The sequence below is a fragment of the Geotrypetes seraphini genome, chromosome 4 (genome assembly GCF_902459505.1).
Source record: "Geotrypetes seraphini chromosome 4, aGeoSer1.1, whole genome shotgun sequence".
Lineage (NCBI taxonomy): Eukaryota > Metazoa > Chordata > Amphibia > Gymnophiona > Dermophiidae > Geotrypetes > Geotrypetes seraphini.
In genome coordinates this window covers 193,127,018-193,151,480 of record NC_047087.1, presented here as the reverse complement: position 1 = coordinate 193,151,480, position 24,463 = coordinate 193,127,018, and the positions used below count along the sequence as shown (strand labels likewise).

The following is a 24,463-nucleotide window of genomic DNA, read 5'->3' as shown; positions in this document are numbered from 1 at the left end:
CAAGAATGTGTCCGATGATAAAGAACAACATTTCAATAATCCTCCCCAAGGGTCAGTTTATTTCTAGCCAGATTCAGAATGCACCAGAAGCTCTGTAATTATCAGGAAAATTCTGATTTTGTCGTGTAACTTCCTCTCAGTTCTTCTAAAAATTTTCTGCTTAGAATTTCCCTGACCTTGCAAGTTCTGAAAAGAACTGGTGAACAGCAAAGAAGTCAGTGAAGCCGAATCCAGGATATCTTGTTTACAAAAGAAGGGCTATCTTAGGCCAATGTTTTGACCCAGAGGGAATCAATCTCCAAGGGATGTCAGTCTTTATCTTAACCCTAGGATGCTGCCTTCATTTAACAGCAGACAAAAGCATGTGGTTGCCTGCTACTCCCAGTAACCGTTCTACAAAAGGAAGAATCATAGTTACAAAGCAGTTGACTGTTTAGACCAGTGGTTCCCAACCCTGTCCTGGAGGACCACCAGGCCAATTGGGTTTTCAGGCTAGCCCTAATAAATATACATGGAGCAGATTTGCATGCCTGTCACTTCCATTAAATGCAAATCTCTCTCATGCATATTCATTAGGGCTAGCCTGAAAACCCGATTGGCCTGGTGGTCCTCCAGGACAGGGTTGGGAACCACTGGTTTAGACCACTAGTCTCTCCCCCTCCCCCAGTCTTGTCCGCACCAGCATCTTTTATATTTGTTCCACCCATGCTTGAGTTCTAATCTTTGTTGGATGTAACTCCATTTGGGCTGTTACCTTTTCAGTAAAGAAGTATTTTTCTTCAAACCTCCTAAGAAAAACATGAAAAGAATTCAAGAGAGAATACCTTTATTGTGAATCCTAAGGTCCAAGGAGTAGGAACTGTCCATTATTTATCTTTGTATACCAAATGCTCCAACGTCCATAGAATTCCTATGAGCATCGGAGCATTTTGCATCCCAGGCTGTGCTCCTTCCAAAAGATTATAAAAACTGACAATCAATCTAGTTGTGATGCATTGCTGATTCTCTGGAGCTTTCTGAAACCAAAACTATGAGGCTCAAAGCGAGTTTTTTCCTTGGTCCTTCTTTAAGGCTGGGCAGGGAAGGGTTAAATTTGTTAAGTGAGCAGAGAAAGAGTTTACTGAATTTCAGGACTTATTTAATGTGGGGAATTTATTAACTTTTGAAAGGCTTAGGGACAAATTTGGCATTCCCAGTAAGGATTTCTTCTCTTACCTGTAAATTAAACACTTTATGACCCAGCAGGTTTGGTTAAATGAGAATCCCAAGGATACAGAGTTCTTTGAAAACTTATGGGTGGCTTTGGGAAAGATTAAGGGCCAAATTTCTTTAGCAACTTATTAGGGGAAAGGAGCTTAAGAAGCATACTTTCATAAAACACTGAGAACAGGATCTTGGATGGGGGATTAAGTGTGAGTAAATGGAAGACTATGTTTTTGGAAGTTAAAAAGTTTTCATCATGTGTTTTACTGAAAGAAAATGCATACAAGATACTCAGCCAGATGATATTATTCGCCTGTTAGAAGTTTGATTGAGCGGTATAAAAAATTTCTTAATAAACTTGAAACTTGATTAATGTTTCCTCATTCTGTTTATGATGTGTGATAGAGGTGTGGCGTGGATAGAGGAACCTTTTTTCCACATTTGGTGAACTTGTGAAAAGATCCTGCAATTTTGGATTGTAGTCATAGAATATATGCCCGGTTCTTTGGAATATTCTTTTCTGAGAGACGCAAAGTGGTGTCTATTGAGGTTGGGTAACAAAAAAGGGCTTAAACGGCAAAGGAGAATGAAACGGATGTGCCTCAATGAGGTCAAAATTGGGATAGTGTCTTGGTGAAAACAAACTACGGGGTTTACAGTTCTGCACTGGCTTCTGAAATTAAAATATTGTTGGAGAAATGAAGAGAAGCTTACTGATAGATGATTGTATCGATAAGTTTCAAGTTTATTTATAATTTGGTATATCGACCATCACAGGTATCTGGCCAGTTTATAATATTAAAAATTTATAAAACATAAAAAATTGAAATAAAATAAGGCAGGTTGTAGCCTAGTCAGGGACAAAGTTTAGACATGTTAGATACAAGAGGAGCTACAAATGAGGAATGGCCTCATTTCTGGAAAGCTGGTTAAAGAGGTGAAGGGTTAGTTGGAGGGGGGGATTACAAATACTTTCTAAGTATGTATACCTGGTGGAGTATATGAAAGTTATTGTATTGGGGAGGAGGATTTACCGGTCTGGGAGTTTAAGAGGGTTGGAGAAGGGGACATGGATTGTATTATAAATTTTCTCTGTTTGTTCACATGCTTTCTATGGCTCATTTGTGCCATTCTTAGATGGATACTAAATAAACTGATCAAAACATATGTCCTAGCCACTGTTCTGCCACCTTCTATAGTGTACATATATTTACTTACCTTAATTGGACAATTACCCCATATTCCATATGCAGTACTCTACGGTGAGTGCTCAAGGTTCATAAGTACAGACTATCTTAAGCAAATGCTACCTGCCTATTACACATATTTGCTCCAGTGTAAATGTGATTATGTCATGTTGGTATAACACAATTATTTTGACAGTTCCATTAGCCTCAATGTCAGGTTAAGTATCCCAACTGTTTCTGAGACTCATTCTTTCCAGAGAGTGGTCCCATAGTTGCATGCAAAAAAAAAAAAAAAATCAACTTTGTCAAATCTTGTCTCCACAAGGTTTATTTTTGTCCACTTAGTATGTCTTACTCATGTGTCAAATTTCAGTTTGATTAGACAATATTTAGAGTTCACCCCAGCATGCACTGTCTGCTTCTGTGTTGTGTATGTAGGTGATTGCACATAATTAAGTTTGTATGGCATCATCTAGTTTGTGATCTAACATGGACTAGATGTTCTTCAACTGGTCAATTTTTATCACTATGATGAAGGAAAACCTTTACCTGAAAGCTATAAGTTGGCATGTAAATTAGCAATCGAGTCAGGATACTGACATAAACCACAGACACTTGCATTAGGAAGTTGAAGAAACTAAACAAAGAGTATTTGTCCCTAAAGAAACACAGAACTCGTCAACAAGAAGGTAATAGACAGAATGAAGAAATCTTTAAAGATGTTATGAATGAACTTAGAAATGAAGATTGAGAATTCCTACAGAAGCAAAAGCAGAACATTTTCTTTTGCTGTATGAGTAGAATTGACCTTCAAACAACTTCAAAAGAATGCAGAAAAAGGGATAAGCCTCACTGAAAAATACAATGATACTTTCACAAAACACGAAGAACAGAAGCAATTTGTTCTTTAGCTAGTGGCCAGTCACTGAAAGAAGTTTCCTTCTTCATCAAAGGTGGCTCTTATGTCATAGACCGTCATTTGTCGCGTGCATAAGAATTACAATATATTGTTAAGCTTAGCAGTAGTTTTAAAAAACAGCAAGATGGGGCAACTCCTAAACTTTGCTTAAGTCTAATTTTTTGTGTTTTTCATTTTGTGTAAAGGAATAAATTTAGCCCTGTGGACAAATGAAATGTGTTAATTAATTTTTTGGGCCACCCTACTATATAGTACATCTGTATTCCTCAAGGGCCTGCGAATGCTGCCTCTATAGCAACTGCAGCTGGCTAGAGAAGAAGAATCTTAGTCTAGGAATCAAATTCAGACTTTCCACATTGCAGTTTATAGCACTGGTTACTGAAAAGCAAATTAGCTGAACAGCTAAATGACAAATTGATCTAAGAAACAACAAACAATTTCTGATTCCACTGGCCTTCCTTTAATGACAGAAATTAAATGAGTTTTGAAATTAAATACAGTATAATGCATGAAGGCGATGAAAAGGGCTCATCCTAAAAACAAAGTATATTCTAAAATATTTTGCAACGTCACTCAGATCCTTGGAGATCAAATGCAATTTACTGGAAGCAGTATGCACAGGAGGGCTCAGACACTCCAAACTTTATACATATTTCTTTTTTTGTTAAACTAAGATATTGAAGCTACTAAAATCAAACATGCATCGTTTTCTCTGAAACTGGCATCATGATTTATACAACAGGTCAGCCCATTCTTCTGCGCAATGCAGCACTGTTATCTTATAGCAGGTCCATTCGATCATGTTGCTCAGCACTGTGTTATATGGTACTTCCATTTTCCACACGGAACACCACTGTTATCACATGGTGTCTCTGTTTGCAGTGGGTGGTACTGCACTGTACTATAAGGCAGTTCCGTTTTTCTATGTTAAGCAGCACCATGTCATATGACTATTCCATTCTTATGTACAATATGGTGCTAGGTCTATTGGTAGTTCCATACTTCTATATGACATAGGGCTGTATTAGATGGTGACGCCACTATATTGTATGACAAATGTATCATACAGCAGTTCCATTCTCCAAAAGAGCTTCACCTTGATCATCAATTTTCACTGAATCCTGCTGGAGAAGAAATATAACAACGTGAGAGAAGAACAAACACTGAAATGCATGAACATACATTCTGTATGGTTTCAGTGAATTAACCCTTTGAATAAAAGTCATGTGTGATCTGTTATGTTTTGATTTCTAACTTTAGGGCATGCTAAATGACATTTTTATTTCAACTTCATGTATTAAGGGCAGGGATTCTGAACTAGTTACAATAATGTGTGGAGTTAATACATGCAAAGCTGCACACCAGCAGTTTAGAAATAAAATAAAATAAAATTTGTCTAATAACTATTGGTATTATCACCATGCACAAAAATGTCATGATGTGACATCTGATCTCAAAGAAAATGCTAGAAGAATCCAAACAATGTTCCTCATATCCAGCTTGAGGCACTGGCCCAGCACCACACCAAATGGAAAGGGGGGGTCTCTTAATTTAATTTAGTGTTGCCTTTTAAAAAATCTTCTAACAAACTTGAAACACTAACAAACAGAAGGCTCTTCCTGTGGAAGTCACAACAATAATGGAATTCAAGGAAACTCCAAGGCTCTTTTGTTGCAAATAAAAGTGAAAGAAAAGTAAAAGATACCATATATACTCGAATATAAACTGAACAGAATATAAACCGAGGTAACCTTTTCCCCCCCAAAAAAGGAGGAAAAAAGATTGACTCATATATAAACCGGGGTGGGTTAATATTCAAGTGCAGGTTCTGTACCCTGTCCCCCCTTCCTCCTAATGACTTGCAGTCCTCCACCAGGTCTGCCATGAGACCTGGTGGTCCAGTGGTGGCCAGGACAGGAGGAGTCCCTCCCGCCTCCTGCCCCAGCCGACTCTAAAAAAAAATTTTACCTCCCTCCCCGCATACCTTTATTATCCCTGGTGATCTGTGATCCAGCTGTGAAGCACGGCAGGAGTGACCTTCCTTCGCTCCTGCCTGTGCAGAGTCCCTAGCTGACTGGCTGCCGCGCGTTCTCGTGGGACTGTGAGAACTTGCGGCAGCCAATCGGCTAGCGGATTTACACAGGCTGGAAAGAAGGAACATTGCTCCTGTCTGTGCAGAGCCGCTAGCTGATTGACTGCCGTGAGTTCACGGCAGCCAATCGGTTAGCAGATCTACACGGACAAGAGTGACCTTCCTTCGGCTCCTGCCCATGCAGAGCCTCCTGCTCTAGATGATATACCATGGGCAACACCAGTGTCAGTTTCCCTTGCACACCATTCTATCCCAGAACAGCAACAGTGCAAACACTCATCACACATGGTCCCACCAGAGAACAATTACATCTCAAGCAGTAGTAGTACTGTACTTCAATGGTTTCACAGCTATATTACTAATCACACTTATCCCCGCCTCTTTCTAGTTTATCTGGGATTCCTCAGGGCTCTATTTTGGCACCAGTACTTTTTCACATCTTCTTACCTATTTGCTAAGCAGACAACATCCAAATACACTACCATCCAGTCACCTACCTCCCTGACATAACTAATCTTAACCTATGTCTTCAGAAAGTCTCTTCTCGGCTAAATGATCATCTTCTCTTCCTTAATATCAAGAAATGTGAGTCATTCCTCTTCTCCCTCCTCACCTAGGCCTGTTCTTAACTAACGTACACTACTCTATAAGGAATCTGTTAAAATTTTTGGTGGTGTTTTTTGAAAGCCAACTCCCTTTCAAAGCTCAGACTGACAATGTTGCTCGCTTGTCCTTTCATGTTCTGTATTGCATTCACCCTGTTCATCCCTTTCTACTTTTATGTGCCATCTGCTCACTTTTATTTATTTAAGGTATTTATATACTGCCTATCAACAATCTCTAAGCGATTTACAATCAGGTATTTTTCCTAACTGTCCCAGTGGACTCACAACCTATCTAGCATAGCTGGGGAAATTGAAGACTGAGTGACTTGCCCAGGGTCACAAGGAGCAGCATGGGATTTGAACCCACAACCTGAGGATGCTGAGGCTGTACAGTAGCTCTAACCACTAGGCCACTCCTTTAGCCCTAGTGATTACCCGCCTCGACTACTGTAACTCATTGTATGCTGGTATACCACTTTATTTGCTTAAACGCTTACAGTTAATTCAGTCCACCGCTGTCTATCTTCTTCATAAGTCTTGCCCACTTGATCCTGTCCTCCCCTGCTCAGGCATGAGCATCGGTTACTCATTAGTTTTCTCATTCAATTTAAGTTTATCAGTACTCACTTTTAAAGGTAGTTTTATTGATGCCCCCACTAACCTCCATCACCTTTTGATCCCTTACAATCCCTCTTGTCTACTCTTGTCATCTAGTACAGGTTCTCTCTCTCCCCCCTCTGTTACTTGGACAGAACTCACGAGTCTGCTTTTAGTTATATTGCTCCTAAATTGTGGAATGCATTGCTTACTTATTTTCACCAGGAATCTGGCTTCTCAGAATTTAAGATTGCTCTTAGTATCATCTCTTTAAACTTGCTTTTCTTTGATCATTTTTCTTCCCCTGCTCCCTTCCCTACAACTACTTAACTGTTAACTGCATAGAAGCCCTATTGTGCGGTATCTTGTGGTATATCAAGTTAAGAAATGATGATGTATAGTTTTGTTTTTGTTACCTGCTCAGAACTTTAGAGGATTAAGGAAGCAATATATTTTAGAATTAAAATAGATTTAGGGTTTAAATTGTTATAAGTGAATGCCCATTCTATTTGCAATAAGGGGAAAGTTATTTTTTATTTAATTCATGATAAGAAGCTAGAGTTAACTTCTGTTATTCAGATTGCTATTTATATCCAAAGAGTGTGGGGGGGGAGGGAGGAGAGAAGGGAAGAAGGCGGGTTAAGTCCATCTATAAAGTGTTATTGACTGGGGGAAAAGAGCTGGAATCTATTTTTGGTATAGTCCCCCACCCATAGAACTGCAATTGTAATGATGATTTGAAAAATTTGTACTACTGCTGCCTGTGATGTAGGTAGAAACATATGTGGTAAATGTTTGAGGTTTTTCTGGGGATGAAACTAATATGGATTCACTTGGTAATGGAGATTTCAAATGTTCACACAAAGGATGTAGGGTTGAGTGAAGCAATGGAGTTCTAAGATATATGGTCCATATGCTACAAATGAAGCTTAAAAAAATGGCGACAGAAAGGATGGCACATAGCACAATTCTATAAAATGCCTCTGAAGTTAGGTGCAGGTTACAGAATCACACTTACTGCCCGTACATGTGACTAACATTTAGCACACCCATTTAGTACAAAGAATCCTAAATACCTATGCCTAAGTTGTATGCGGTTCTATTCTATAACAATGTGCTTTTTAGGAATGTCCATGCTCCTCCCCTGGCTGTGCCCCCTTGAGATTCATGCACTAGAATTTCCATGCACTACTTTATAGAATACACTTAGAAAGTTCTGTGCATAACTTCTAATTAGTGCCAATTACTTAATTGTCATTTTTGGTGCTGATTAGCTTGTTAAACAATTAAGCTGCACATGCAACTCTGCAATGCGCACAGATTTGCAAGCGCAACTTTGGCCACACTATATAGAATCGAGGGGGGGGGGGAATACTGAGTTTCAGTCAAAAAATTTCCACGCCTACACAAACGAGGACCTGTATTGGTTTTGTTATTTTTCAGAGTGGGTGGTAATTTAAAATTAAGGTTGATGAGAGGCAATTCCTAGCTTGGTGAAATTGAGGAAACTTTTTCCTGTCCCTGGGAGGCCCTTTTTTCATCTGGGAGCGTGGTAATTGGAGGTGCCAAATACCAGCAGGCACTCGTGGAAACGGCCAGATAACATCATTGGGGTTCTTTTTTTTTGAGTGAAAAAGACACCACGGCTTGGTGAAATTAAGGAGACTGTTTCCTGTCCCTGGGAGGCTTGGCGGATCCCTTTTGTCATTTGGGAGCATGGCAGTTAGAGGTGCTGATTACCAACAGGCACTCGTGGAGATGATTAAATGACATCACTGTGGTCCATGTTTTTCAAGTGAAAAAGATACCACGGCTGCAGTGCACGGCCAAAAGGGCATGCCCTAAGGGACTCGTTAGGCCTCTTGGGAGCTCCTTGGAGTCACGAGGAGCAATGAGGAATTTGATGAGGTAACTTTTTATTGCTTCGCTTCCCTTTTGTCATTGAGGAAAAGAAAGGTAAAATCTAAAAGCTTGACCCCAGTTTCATCTGGCCCAATGGATTGGCATCTGATGCAGTCTTGGAGGCGAGGAGGATGGCAGTTTGAGTGCAGAGCTCCTCTCCCTGGACAATCTGCCTGCTTTTAAATATCAGCAGCAGTGGGAGATCAATTACTTTTACACCTAAGCAGCAACGGGACCAACCCACCAACCTCTGCAGTCCATTGGAGAGATCAATCTACCTGCTTTTAAATATCAGCAACAGTAGGAAATCAACTGCTTTTACACCTCAGCAGCAGCAGGACCAGCCACCACTACCAAGAGCCCTTTGCCCAGATCCAGCCAGGCATGTGAGCTCCTCCCTCTGCAGTCCATTGGAGAGATCAATCTACCTGCTTTTAAATATCAGCAACAGTGGGAAATCAACTGCTTTTACACCTCAGCAGCAGCGGAACTATCCGCAACTACCAAGAGCCCACAGACCCGATCCAACCAAGAGTGTGAGCTCCACCTCCCCCTGCAGTCCACTAGGAAGATCAACTGTTTTTTACACCTAAGCAGCAACAGGACCAGCCACCACTACCGAGAGCCCTTTGCCCTGATCCAGCCAGACAAGTAAGCTCTTCCCCCAGCATTCCGTTGGAAAAATCAATATGCTTGCTTTTAAATATCATCAGAAGTAGGAGATCAACTGCTTTTACACCTAAGCAGCACCAAGACCAGCCGCCACTATCGAGAGCTTTTGTCCCAATCTAGCCAGACGTGTATGCTCTTCACCATACAATTTGTTGGAGAGATCAATCTGCCTGCTTTTAAATATCAGCAGCATTGGGAAAACAACTGCTTTTACACCTAAGCAGCAACGGGACCAACCCACCAAAAACCCACAGTCCCGATCCTGCAAAAATATGAGCTCCACCCTCCCTGCAGTCCGCTAGGAAAATCAACTGCTTTTACACCTAAGCAGCAGCAGGACCAGCCACCACCACCAAGAGCCCTTTGCCCCGATCCAGCCAGGCATGTGAGCTCCTCCCTCTGCAGTCCATTGGAGAGATCAATCTACCTGCTTTTAAATATCAGCAACAGTGGGAAATCAACTGCTTTTACACCTCAGCAGCAGCGGAACTATCCGCAACTACCAAGAGCCCACAGACCCGATCCAACCAAGAGTGTGAGCTCCACCTCCCCCTGCAGTCCACTAGGAAGATCAACTGTTTTTTACACCTAAGCAGCAACAGGACCAGCCACCACTACCGAGAGCCCTTTGCCCTGATCCAGCCAGACAAGTAAGCTCTTCCCCCAGCATTCCGTTGGAAAAATCAATATGCTTGCTTTTAAATATCATCAGAAGTAGGAGATCAACTGCTTTTACACCTAAGCAGCACCAAGACCAGCCGCCACTATCGAGAGCTTTTGTCCCAATCTAGCCAGACGTGTATGCTCTTCACCATACAATTTGTTGGAGAGATCAATCTGCCTGCTTTTAAATATCAGCAGCATTGGGAAAACAACTGCTTTTACACCTAAGCAGCAACGGGACCAACCCACCAAAAACCCACAGTCCCGATCCTGCAAAAATATGAGCTCCACCCTCCCTGCAGTCCGCTAGGAAAATCAACTGCTTTTACACCTAAGCAGCAGCAGGACCAGCCACCACCACCAAGAGCCCTTTGCCCCGATCCAGCCAGGCATGTGAGCTCCTCCCTCTGCAGTCCATTGGAGAGATCAATCTACCTGCTTTTAAATATCAGCAACAGTGGGAAATCAACTGCTTTTACACCTCAGCAGCAGCGGAACTATCCGCAACTACCAAGAGCCCACAGACCCGATCCAACCAAGAGTGTGAGCTCCACCTCCCCCTGCAGTCCACTAGGAAGATCAACTGTTTTTTACACCTAAGCAGCAACAGGACCAGCCACCACTACCGAGAGCCCTTTGCCCTGATCCAGCCAGACAAGTAAGCTCTTCCCCCAGCATTCCGTTGGAAAAAATCAATATGCTTGCTTTTAAATATCATCAGAAGTAGGAGATCAACTGCTTTTACACCTAAGCAGCACCAAGACCAGCCGCCACTATCGAGAGCTTTTGTCCCAATCTAGCCAGACGTGTATGCTCTTCACCATACAATTTGTTGGAGAGATCAATCTGCCTGCTTTTAAATATCAGCAGCATTGGGAAAACAACTGCTTTTACACCTAAGCAGCAACGGGACCAACCCACCAAAAACCCACAGTCCCGATCCTGCAAAAATATGAGCTCCACCCTCCCTGCAGTCCGCTAGGAAAATCAACTGCTTTTACACCTAAGCAGCAGCAGGACCAGCCACCACCACCAAGAGCCCTTTGCCCCGATCCAGCCAGGCATGTGAGCTCCTCCCTCTGCAGTCCATTGGAGAGATCAATCTACCTGCTTTTAAATATCAGCAACAGTGGGAAATCAACTGCTTTTACACCTCAGCAGCAGCGGAACTATCCGCAACTACCAAGAGCCCACAGACCCGATCCAACCAAGAGTGTGAGCTCCACCTCCCCCTGCAGTCCACTAGGAAGATCAACTGTTTTTTACACCTAAGCAGCAACAGGACCAGCCACCACTACCGAGAGCCCTTTGCCCTGATCCAGCCAGACAAGTAAGCTCTTCCCCCAGCATTCCGTTGGAAAAAATCAATATGCTTGCTTTTAAATATCATCAGAAGTAGGAGATCAACTGCTTTTACACCTAAGCAGCACCAAGACCAGCCGCCACTATCGAGAGCTTTTGTCCCAATCTAGCCAGACGTGTATGCTCTTCACCATACAATTTGTTGGAGAGATCAATCTGCCTGCTTTTAAATATCAGCAGCATTGGGAAAACAACTGCTTTTACACCTAAGCAGCAGCGGGTCCATCCGCAACCACCAAGAACCCACAGACCCGAACCTGCCAGGAATGTGAGATCCACCCCCCCTACAATCTGATAAGAAGATCAACTGTTTTTACACCTAAGCATCAATAGGACCAGCCGCCACTACCGGGAACCCTTTGCCACGATCCAACCAGACATATAAGATCTTCCCCCAGCATTCCATTGGATAGATCAATCTACCTGCTTTTAAATATCAGCAGCAGTGGGAGAACAACTGCTTTTACATCTAAGCAGCATTGGGACCAACCGCAACTACCAAGAGCCCATAGACCAGATCATGACAGGAGTGTGAGCTCCACACCTCCTGCAGTCCGCTAGGAAGATCAACTGCTTTAACACCTAAGAAGCAGCAAGACCAGCTGCCTATAATAGGAGCCCTTGCCCTGATCCAACCAGGCATGTGAGCTCCTCCCCCTATATCCCGTTTAAGAGATCAATCTACCTGCTTTAAATATCAGCAGCAGTAGAAAAACAACTGCTTTTACATACAAGCAGCAGCGAGACCTACCGCAACCACCAAGAGCCCACAGACCCGATCCTGCCAGGAGCGTGAACTCCTCCCCCTGCAGTCCATTGGAGAGATCAATCTGCCTGCTTTTAAATATCAGCAGCAGTGGAGATCAACTGCTTTTACACCTAAGCAGCAATGAGACCAGCCACAACCACCGAGAGCACACAGACCCGATCCTACCAAGAGTGTGAACTCTTCCCCCCCTGCAATCCGCTAAGAAGATCGACTGTCGGCTCCGGGTGGCTTTCTCGCAGAGGAGAGAATCCTGCATTCACCGTGGACCTCATCTGGGGCAGCCTCCTTGGAGCGGCTGGGGCACGGGCAGTGTGTCTGGAGGGAATGCATGGATGGGAGAACATCGCAGGGGAGGAGACATAGGCATCCTGGGACTGTCGGCCAAGTCTCTTCCCTGAAGAAGCCCTTTCTGGAAACGTCAATCGCTCCTCCTAAACTTACTTGCTCCACTTCATCACTGACGCTGACCCATTCTGCTTCTATTCCTTTCTCTCCTCTCTTCTACCTTCCAAAGTATTTAGATCAATGCTGTCTTGTTAAAATGTTTATTTTATTTTTATTTTTCCTCTAACTCTACTTTTCACTTCTCTATTACCCTCCAGGTACTTTAGTTAGATTGTGAGCCTACGGGACAGTAAGGGAATTTTCCAAGTACCTTTCTTATTTCTAATCTTAATGTATATTTTCTGTAAACCGCTTAGAACCTAAAGATGTAGCGGTATATAAGAAATAAATTACATTACATTACATTACAGTCTAATTTGATTTCTACACAGACTGAATGAGCCGACTCATTGACAGGGGTATCTCTCAGTCTCTTAGATCAGTGTTTTTCAACCGCTGTTCCGCGGCACACTAGTGTGCCGCGAGATGTTGCCTGGTGTGCCGCAGGGCCGCCGGGCCCGGAGCTGACAGGGGGCCCGAGGCAGGGGCGCCAGTAGCTCGCCAAGGCAAAGTGAGTCGATCACCCAGGACTCACTTTGTCTTGGCGATCTAATCTATCGAGCCGATAAGTCTTCTTCTCCCCGACGTCAATTCTACAGTCGGAGAGGAAGTTCGGGCCAGCCAATCGCTGCCTGGCTGGGCGGAACTTCCTTTCCGATTGTAGAATTGACGTCAGGGAGAGCATGCGTCGGCGTCGGCTTTGGGGCCTGTTATCCATTGGTGGGTCCTGTTCCCCGATGGCAGCGGCAGTGGCTTGGGGAACGGCAGGGAGAAAGAAAGAAAGGGGGCAGGCAGGGAAACAGAAGGAAAGAAGAGAAACAGAAAAAAAGAAAGAAAGGTCAGGGAGAGAGGAAGAAAAAGTTGGGGGAGGGAATGAGGTGTGGAGGAGAGAAAGCATACAGGCTGATAGAAGGGAAGAAAGATTGGATGCACAGTCAGAAGAAGAAAGTGCAACCAGAAATCACCAGACAAGGTAGGAAAAATGATTTTATTTTAAATTTAGCAAAGTGGAGGCAGTTTTCAAAGGAATTTGCCCAAATAACTTAATAGTTAACTGGGTAAATTCCCAGAGATGAAAACTTCCCTTCACTTACTATGCACAGTTCTGAATTTATATCTGCTGTCTATATTTTACAATATGGTCACCTTTTACTAAACCGCAATAGTGGTTTTTAGCGCAGGGAGCCTATGAGCGTCAAGAGCAGCGCTGGGCATTCAGCGCAGCTCCCTGCGCTAAAAACTGCTATTGTGGTTTAATAAAAAGGATGGAGGGTATATTTGTCTATTTTTGTATGCTATAAAATCCAAATACAGAGAGAGACTGAGAGCTGTTGACGAAGAGCTACGTGTGTGTCTTTCTTTGATTCCAGCCAGAATATCAGCTTTGTGTTCAGCCAAACAGGCCCAGGTTTCGCACTGAATAAAGTATTTTATAATTTTTATTTCGTAATAAAGTAATTATAAAATACTTTCTTTGTGTTTATTTGATTCCTATTCAAGAGAATTACTTTATATATAGTCAATATAGGCAGAGAGTTAAATTTTTTAACATTTTCTAATGGTGGTGTGCCTCGTGATTTTTTTCATGAAACAAGTGTGCCTTTGCCCAAAAAAGGTTGAAAAACACTGTCTTAGATTATACTCCCCCTCCCCTCCCCACAATTGTTTCCGATGGTTTAGGCTCTGAACGAGGTCCTACTATTTCTCCAACTGAATCCTTGGGTTCACAGCCATCTTCCTTAATGTTATTTAAGAAAATGCCTAAAATTATTTCTCTTTAGGAAGATAGGTCTGATGAGCAAGGGCGGCTGGAGATTCCACAGGATATTTCTTTAAAAGATATATGGCTAATCAATAGTAGAGTGGAGAGGTTGTTGAAATCAGTTAGTAATAAAAATGTAATATTTTTCCAGGTGATAGTAGAGAAATTGGATAATGTGGATTCTAATTTAAAGGTTTTGGATAATTGGTTATCTCTGACTGAAACTCAGGTTTCTACCCTACAAACTGTTTCTTCTTCAGCAGTTAAAGATCACATGTTATTCATTCTAAACTTGAACTGATGGAAAATATGACCAGGTTAAAGAACCTGCGTCTTGTATTGCGGAAATATTTTAAAGAAATCTTAGGATTACAAAACGCAGATACTTTACCTATTTGAAATTGTTATTATATTCCACAAAAAAAGAAGATTCTATCTGAACAGGGAGTGGACCAGTTAGCTACGGTAGAATTTGACCTAACTGGATTTTTGGAAGATTCTCATGATTTGGTGCAAACTAGGTCCACCCTCTAGGTGGTATGTTTAAACGAATGTGATAAAGCTTTAATTATGAATATGTACTTCAAAAATAAAGATGGCAAATTTTGTGGAGATAAAGTACTTATATTAACATATGTGGCTAAAGCTACGCAGCTGAGACGGAAGGCATTTCTTTCACTGAAGTCTAGAGTGTTAGTTTTGGAAGCCACTTTTTTTTTATTTAAAGTTTCCTTGTAGCTGGCACTTCATTGATAACTTTAATAAATATATTTAAACTTAAAGTTGTTTCCTTGTAAAATGTCTGTTGAAATTGCAAGACAAGGAATTTGATTTTTGGGATCCTTTACAAATAGAACAATTTCTCAGCTTACATGAATCAAAAAAATAACTGATTTGCTAGGGAGTCTTATTATAAAGATACACCAAATATAGATTTGGATCTTGTATCTTGTAAAATTTTTCTGATTTTCAGTTTTTGGATATTTCTTTAAGAAGCTTGACTTATTGATCAAAAAATATTTCTGTATTTTACTATTATAATTGGGTATTATTCTCTCTTGATGTAGGCTTGATGGAATAGTGTGATTTTTTGTTCTTTATATTCATGTTAATTTTTCTTGTTAAAATCCATTCTTTTCTATTCTATGAGGAATTGTATTGGAAAATTATAAATAACAAAAATATAAAATAAAATTAAGGTTGCCCAGGGTTATCCATCATGTTCAGCCCTAGACCGATTATTCTGTACTATCATATTGGTGCAAAATAATCAATAAAGAGCTATTTCTCTAGTAATGATTCAGCGAAGATGGGTGCCGATGTGTCTGAATGAGCTGGTATGTGGAATGTGACCTTTTCTAAGGTTTTGGGCTATACTGCTCCAATTTCTGTTCAGTTGCTTGTAAGGACGTGGTGATGTCCTATCCCTTGGCATGCTGAGCAATTAAGGTAAGAAAAACAGTTTTTTTTAGATAGGCACTTATAGAGGCACTTACAAGGCACTCGTACGAGTACAATGTAAAATTCATCACCGTCCCCGTGGATAACCGCAGGAAACCATCTTCATGTCATTCTTTAAGGAGAGAGGGAAGAATCAGAGTATGAATGGCCACAACCACTGACCCGCAAGCTTTGCTTTGAAGAATGCTGGTGTAGAAGGATTGAGATTGAGATTGAAATAGACACTAGAAAATGACATGGGATTATTTCCCACGGTTATCCGCGGGGACGGGAACGGTGATGAATTTTGTCACCGTATCATTCACTAATGTAAAACTAGGCACCTTGAGATCAAGAATAAATATTTTGGTGTTCTTAACTATATAGTAGCCATATATGAGTGACATGCAGGTGGTTTTTATGAGCTAGAGTTTCAACTACAACTAGTATCTCCGGGGAGTTTTGTTTGGGTGCTGAAATCTTAATCTTATCTGTCTGGTTTACTTGCAGAGACTGAGCCATCTGCTTCACAATTAGTTCATTATTTTGAGAGTAAAGATACTAAGCTGAAGATATTACTGGTTGCCCTGGGTAGGCCCTCTCTTACTATTGGAAGCTAAGCAGGGTCAGGCCTGGCTAGTACCTGGATGGGAGACCACCTGGGGATACCTTAGTGCTGTAAGCTGAGGGGCCCTATGTTGGGCTACAGTGACATAGTGGAGCAGTACACTGCTAAACCACTTATGTACTCGGGTCTCGGTGTGGCTGCACTTTTCAAGGCTGTATTGTTTGTTCCCCTGATGAGCCAAACACTGGTGAAACAAGATCGCTTGTTGGGAAGATTGGAGAAGATGTGACAGCGTTGGAGCTCAAGTCATCTTTTGTCAGCTAAGTCCTTGAACGTGCCTCCAGGTGACTTTGCCCTTTTCTAAACCTGAGCTGTTCTGTCAGGGAGATTTTTACCAGTGAAAGTATCAAAAGCAGTTTTGATTTGTACCATTTGGTTCTATACTGCTACCTTAGTCTGAGGATTTTTCTCCCTCTTTTTGGGTGCATGCTGGGTTTAAAGGGGGGGGGGGTACCTTGGTGCCACGATCACACAACATTATGAATCATTATATGAACATATTATATGTTGTGCGTCCTCATATAATTTGTTAACTACTTATATTTCCGTCTTGCAGTTACTGACATTTGGTTGTTTAGACTACTGCAATGCCCTGTTATATGGGATTCTTGCTGCATGTTGGTCCAAAATGCATCCAACTAGGCTGTTGACCCACTCTGACCCTTGGCAACATATCTCTCCAGTTTGGGAGATTTACATTGGCTGTCTCTTGCTCAGTGTAAATGACTTATTTGGCAAAGATAGTAATTAGACATAGATTGGGAGAATTTTATGATCTAATGGGACTAGATTATAGATACCTTCTACTTGGTTAGTATGGCTGGTGTCAATACATGGATCTACATTTTCAGTAGTAGGGCCTTATGGAATGCCTTCCCCTTTTTACTTAGATTGGAAGCTAATGTGATGCGGTTTAGAAAGCAACTCAAAATATTTTTGTTTGATCAAGTGTATTATTGCATTAGAGAATGCTTTGTTTAGATAGTAATGAAGCATTTATTTCTGTATTTTAATTTTATTGATTGATAATCTGAAACTTTTATTATGAAAGTGTTTTATTATTTTATGATGTTTTCATTGTATTGTGATCCACTGAGATTGACAGTTGTCATTAGATTAAGCAGAACATAAATGGTATTTTATGCATTTATTTTGTTATTTATTTAAACCTATCGTATACAAGCCATTAAAAAAAATCAACAAAGAAGAGATGGTGGCCATGGTACATTTTATATCCAACAAAAGCTAAATTTTATTCCAGTTTTATTTTTTGTGGCCCAGAGGAATATCCCCCTTTTAGTAAGCCACGGTAGAGGTTTCTACTGTGGCCCGGAGAGCTAAATGCTCTGATGCTGCCCCAACACTCACAGGAATTCTATGAGCGTCGGAGCAGCACTGAAGCATTTAGTGCTCCAGGCTATAGTAGAAACCTCCACCACGGCTTACTAAAAGAGGGCCTAAGATAGGATGCACAGCATTTAGTACACACTGTCTGTTAGTGAGCGAAGCGAAGTAGCAATGCTGCTGTGGTAAATACACCAAAGCCCATAGGAATTGAACAGGCTTGGGTGCATTTACCATGGTTGCAGCGATACCGTGGCTTTGTGAAAGGGGCCCTTAGTCATCTAACTTCAGCAGCTAAAACTCAGGGGCTATGCTTTCCCTTTTCTCTTACTTTCTTAAGTATATCTGTTTATAAGGCTATTTAAGTAGCATCTTGACCAGCTAATTTAACATTTTGTCCTCTCCTTTAAAACTGACAAAAAAAAAACATTGCACAGGTTATCAACAACTTTTTGGGGGGTTTGGTTTTTTTACTTTTTTCAAAGCATCTTGAATCTCTTTCATGGCTGCAGACAGGTTTTTCATGCTTTTATTCAGCTGCTCCTCAAAACAGACATTTTTCATTTTGGATGCCTGCAAGCGTGCTTGTAAACAGCTAAGGTCTTTCTTAGCTTCTTTGAGCTCCCCAGTCACAGTCTTGTTAAGGTTCTCCAGGTGTGCTATAGTTTTTTCACCTTCATCTGAAAATAAAATGCAGAAATTAAATATCACAAAGAAAAAGCAGCTGGATCAAGACAAATAGCCCTGCAGAGAATGAGTAAGTGAAGTTACTTACCTTTAGTAGATGTTCTCTGAGGACAACAACATAAAAAGAGATTATGTACTTACCCTAGTAAGTTCTAGACAGTAGGGTTATTTCCCTTTAGTTGCATGGTTGTAGAAGGAATCCACTCTGGATTTTTCACTCTGCCTCTATATTACTTCATCATGTAGTTTAGTGCCCTCTATAGTTAGTACCCAAGCATAGAGAGCCACCCAAAATACATGAAGTAGAGGCACCTGTAGCAACAGGCTCAAACCAACTGCTCTGCTCAAGAATTCAACCAACATTAAAGTGAAATGCCAACACCGGTTTCAAAAAAGCTGAGACACCACTCCCCAATAAATGGAAACATATATACAAATTCTTTCCAGCCCTCGAGGGCAGAAAGGCTTCCAAGAAACAGCTTGGAGAAACATAAACAGACTGAAAACTGTAAGCAGACGCAGTAAATACTGGGTGGAAATCTAGAATGTCTCACCTATTACACTGGAAAAAAAAGATTATGTACTTACCCTGGTAAGCTCTTTTCTAATAGACAGGTGAGACATTCTAGACAATAGGGGCGTACAAAAGCAGTCCCCCCCCAAAAAAAAACTAGGGTGGGTTTGCTGTGCTGACCCGTAAGAATGAGGACCCCAAGGCAGAGTCCTGTCTTGCCACCAAGTTCACTCTATAGAACTTGGTAAACGTGTGAAGATAAGACCACGTTGCCAGCCTGCAAATCTCCACAAGGGAGACAGATCTAGCTGCAGCCCACAAGAGGCCACACTTCTGGTAGAATGCACCTTGACGGAAACAGGAGACTGAGTCCCCGCAAGAATGTAAGCTGTTGAAATGGCCCTACAGATCCAGCTGGAAATCGTGGCCCTGGAAGAGAGTGTGCCCTGCTTAACAGAATGAGTCAGCACAAACAAATGGTCAAAGAGACGGAACTTATTGGTGACCTCCAAGTAATGCAGAAGAACTCTGCGCACATCCGGTTTCTTCAACAGGCGATCTCGAGACTGGAAACCTGTTGGTTGAAAGTCAGGCAAACACACATCCTGATTGCCAAGGAAAACCAAAACCACCACGTTCAGCAATACGGAGGAAAGGGTCCCTACACGACCAAGCCCTCAGTACCGACACCCAACATGCCCATGCAATGGTGACCAGAAAAAATGGTCTTGAGTGTTAAGTCCAAGAGGGTAGCATCTCAAAGAAGTTCAAAAGGAGGAGACACCAAGGAAGACTGATGCTTCCAGGATCTAAAACAAGAGAGTCCGACCACATGGACTCAAGAAGCCACAATAAGGCCTGTATCCAAACTAGCCTGAAAAAAAGTGAGAATTAGCAAGATCAGAGCTGAATAAGGGTCCACTTGGACCTGTGCACACCAACTGTGGAAGGCCTTCCACGCAGATGACTTTGTAGACTTCAGAAGAGTATCAACAACCAGGGCAGAATATTCTGTCACTCTAAGGCTGCACGCTCAAGAGCCAAGCTGTAAGAGCAAAGGGACCTGGATCCTCCATGGATACTGTACCCGATGTGAAGAAATCTACATTTGATGCTCAGTCGAAGGCTGTGACCTCTGTGCAGGCACAGCAAATCTGAGAACCATGTTCTTCAAGGCCAATCTGAAGCCACCAGAATGACACAGCCTGGAAGAGCCGCGATTCTCTGAAAGACTCAGCCAAATCGGCCAAAGAGGAACAAACATACTAGAGAATCTCTGGAGGCCACGGGCTGCACTAGAGCATCGAGCCCCTTGCTTCTGAGCTCGGATCGCCAACTGAAGAAGCAATCTGCTTTCTTGTTTCTTGCCGTCGCCCTGAGGACTTCCCTAGTGCTCCACTATTGTTCGGAATGCTTCCGGGGACAGGACCCACTCGCCTGGATCCAGAGTCTGTCTGCTGAGGAAGTCTGCTTGAACGCCGTCTACTCCCGCCAGCTGCGCTGCTGACAGCACTAGGACATGACGCTCCATTCCAATGAAAAAGAAGACGGGCTGCCTGAGCAAGAGGAATGCTCTTGATTCCTCCCTGGTGAGAGACGGCAGCTACTGTTGTCACATTACTGGAGAAGATCCAGACTGCTTGGCCTTTCAGCAGCTTCTGTAATCCCGTCAGAGCTAGTTGAATGGCTTTGAGCTCCAACCGGTTGAATGACTACTTTCACTGAGAGAGTATCCAACTCTCCTGAGCAGGAGTGTCCAACTCCCCTGAACAGGCCAACGATAGAAATGAGCTCCCCAGCCCCAAAGGTTGGAATCTATCATCACCAGAATCCAGGAGGCAAAGTGTAGAAGAACGCCCCAGCGGAGTAATTGTGGGGAAAAGCCCTAGGTAGACATGTCTGCAAGGCATCCCTGTGCTGAACCCGGCAAGAGAGCAAAGCATGTTGTAGAGGACGCATGTGTGCCATTGCCCAAGGAAACATATCCAGTGTGGCAACCATTGATCCCAGAACCTGATGATAATACTATGAAGGAGCCAGGCACTCCAGAAGGGAAGAAATCTGAGTACACAGTTTCTACAAGCAGGCTACTGGTAGAGAGACACGACTCACTGCCGGGTCGAAAAGAACTCCCAGGAATCCAAGCGAGTGCGTGGGTATCCAATGGTTCATTTTTTGTATCTTTTTTCTGTTTTGAATCTGACAATCCAACCCAGGTGCTCCAGCTCCTGGAGCACATGCTCCAACGTGCGGCGTCCCTCGGCCAACGAGGGAGCTCTCATCAGCCAGCCCTCTAAATAACTCAAATGCTGCAAGTAAGCTGCCACCACTACCATCACCTTGATGAAGGTCCAGGATGCTGAAGCCAGTCCAAAGGGCAGGTCTGAGAACTGATAATGCTATTCCAACATGAACCTCCAAACTTCGAGGTGGGCCAGAAAAATGGGAACATGCAAGCACGTCTCTGTAAGATCCAGAGAGGCAAGAAACTGTCCTGGAGTCACTGCTGCAATGACCAAAAGCATGGTCTCCATTTGAAATAATGGAATCTTGAGAGCCACAGTCACGTGCTAAAGATCCAGAATAGGCTTCCACTCTTCAGAGCCTTTCTTTGGCATGAGAAAGTATATGGAGTATATGCCTGAGCCTGAGAGTCCATAGCTTGAATATCCAGCAAGCGCTGAATGGTGGTTAGAATCCTAAACGCCTTGTCCAGGCGATCTGACCAGAGCCCACTAACCAATCTGTCAGCGATTGAGCAAATTCCAGTTTGTAACCTGACCAAATAAAGTCCAAAGTCGGACATAACATTCATCCACAGGCCAAAATGTTTTGAGATGGCCCCAGCCACAGTGGGTCATCCCCTGACCTGGTGCCATTGTGCCTGTGCATCAGGAGGCACAGCACTGGAGCCGGGAGCCTAGGAACCAGCATTGGTAGCTCTTAGAAAACACCTGTGACGTGTCACTTAAACATGGGTTGGAAGCACTGGGCACTATGAGATCACAATGACCAGAACTCCAGGAGGGCCGGGTCTGCTATCAGGCCAAGTCATAGGAGCAATGGTCCAGTCTAGAATCCATGAAGTCGTCCAGACCTCTTCCAAACAATCACAGCCCACTGTGGGCAGAGATGGATTACTCTGACACCTGAGTCAAACTTGCATAATGGCATACAAATTGTGCCTGCCAAAACAAACTGAGTAGAGGGAACCACCACCTAATTTTCCAGAGCATGCTTTTGAGCGCGACTTGTGCGAGCGACACAAGATATCACAAAAGCAGCTTTAATCCCTGAAGCAGCTGCGTCAAAGAGCTTCCTGAGGACCACCTCCACACAGTAGTTCTGTATATCTTCCAATACTAAACCACCCATATTGGGTGGAAAGGTGCATTTTGTCACCTGCACCACCAAAAATCCACTTTGGGCTGATCCAAAAGTTGCTGACACTCCCCTGCCATAAAATCTCAGCATGGCATGGCTCTAGCAAAAGTCTGAGCACTCTCTGGAGAATTCAACTGCTCTGAGACCAAAATGCAGATATCAGGGTACCAGGGGAAGGTGGCAAGTATACACCACAAAGCCAGGAGGAAGAAGTGGCCAGAGCCGGCTGAGTGACTAAAAAGACCTCCTGCAATAATTCAGAAAGAAGGTCTGGTAAAGCCGCAAATTCAAATAGGTGCAGGCTTGCGAGACCATTTCCAGGCTCCAAATACTCCAAAGGGATCCACAGATCCAACACACAGTACCTGATCTCCTGTCCTGGGAAGCACTGCACCTGTAAATAAGGGGTCAGCAAGCAAATCATCCGCATTCAAATTTCTTAGATTAACATAGTAAATGACGGCAGATAAAGACCAGTCTGCCCATAAGTGATACTCATTTTTAAAAAATACATGATTTGATTAATTTGTCTCTTTGATATTTCTAGGTTGTAGACTGTGAAGTCTGGTATTATCCTAAGTTCCAAATGCTGAAGTTGCCATCCAAGCTCACTCCAGCCTATCCAACCATCCCATTGTTTGCAGAATATCTACCGTAAAGTCTGGCCAGCAACATCCTCATGTTCCATATTAGTGGAGTTTACACTGATGCCCACCCCAGCCCATCCTACACCAAATCACCATATATGGGACACAGCCCATGCAGGTCTGTCCCATACTGGCCTTAGTTCTTTAATTTACATCCTTTGTTTTCTAATTAGAGATCCTCTATTTTTATCCCATGCTTTTTGAATTCCATCACCATTTTCCTCTCCACCACTTCCCTTGGGTCGGCATTCCAGGAATCTACCACTCTCTCCATGAAGAAGAATTTTCTTTTTTTTAAATTATTTATTTATAAAGAAGAATTTTCTAACACAAGTCTTCCTCCCTGTAACCTCACATTATGCCCTCTAGTTTTACCATTTTTTTCTTCTCTGAAAAATATTTGGTTCTATATTAATGTCTTTCAAGTATTTAAACATCTATATCATCTCCCCTGTCCCTCCTCTCCTCCAGAGTATACATATTTAGGTCTTCCAGTATCTTCTCATACTTCTTTTGGTTCAAACCTCTTACCATTTTTGTCACCTTCCTCTGGACTGCTTCAAGTTTTTTTATATCCTTCGCCAGATACAGCCTGCAAAACTGAACACAATACTCCAAGTGCAGCCTCACCAACGACCTATACAGTGGTATCAGCAAATCCCTTCTTCTGCTAGTTACTCCTCTTTCTATACAGCCTAGCATCCTTAGGGTCAGACAACGCAAGCATAGTGACAGGATGAGTCTAGGACCTGTCCAAAGGAGTAACGCCACTGCGAGACGCCATGTAGGCGGATTGGGACTGTGCAGGGGGAGAACACAGCGGTCCGAAATCCAGAGCACAAAAATTTCAAAAATGTTGAAAAGGTGTCCAGCTCCTGGGGCATAGGTCACATTAAGGAGTCTAAACTGAGCTTTTCTGAGGTTGCATAGGGTCTGCAGCCTGGCGAAAGGACTTATCAACTGTGCCGAGCTCCAAAACCCATGAAAGCCGTCCTGCTGGGCTAGCTGAGCGTTTGGTCACTTGCTTCAGCAGGGGAGAGGCTAAACTGGATTCTGCGACTAGGTCCTGTGCAACAGCGGCAGACAGGAAGATATATACACATTCACAGTGTGGTTGTAAACAAGCTGGAGAACATTCTCACATGGGCTCTTTTGGATGATGTCACCCACATACAAGTGTATGTCCTGTTTCTCCTTGAAGATAATTAAGGATTATGGGGTGAAGCAGGGGGAGAAGGTGGGGGTATAAACAACAGGGACTTGTAAATAAATTTCTGCTTGGTAACATGGGTAATGCAACAGTTACATATTCCATACAACTCAAGATGAATTGGGGAAATATCAGACCCACAGAGGTACAGAAACATCCAATCTGTCCTAATAGCATTCAGCATAAGATATAACAAGAAAAAAAAAAAAAAAAGCAGTGATATAGCAGTAACAGCTCTTAAAGAGCATAATACAAGCTGCCTGAATCTAAGCATGGAAAAATACTTTACTTGTAAAACTAATGCATGTCTAATGCATACAACACTAAAATCAAAAAGAGATCAGGAAGTCAGAAATACACCCCATATCACAGTGTTTCATGCTGAACTGTGCTTTTTCAAGAGGGAGACTGAAGGCTAAAGGAGAAAATATT

At 42.6% G+C, this 24,463-nt stretch overlaps 1 protein-coding gene across 4 annotated transcripts in view; it reads right to left on the bottom strand.

Moving 5' to 3' along the window:
• Window positions 1-3,750: 3,750 nt before the first annotated feature.
• Window positions 3,751-24,463, bottom strand: part of CCAR1 (cell division cycle and apoptosis regulator 1) — a 309,834-nt gene continuing 289,121 nt past the window's right edge. For 3 of the 4 annotated variants that reach the window (XM_033940771.1, XM_033940773.1, XM_033940772.1), the window contains exons 24-25: window positions 18,064-18,269; window positions 3,751-4,433 (exon numbers count right to left, since the gene is read on the bottom strand). In XM_033940771.1, the coding sequence (XP_033796662.1) occupies window positions 4,371-4,433; window positions 18,064-18,269 (269 nt within the window). In that variant the 3' untranslated portion in view covers window positions 3,751-4,370. The remainder of the gene's footprint in view (window positions 4,434-18,063; window positions 18,270-24,463) is intronic. The other variant, XM_033940774.1, reaches the window with a different exon arrangement.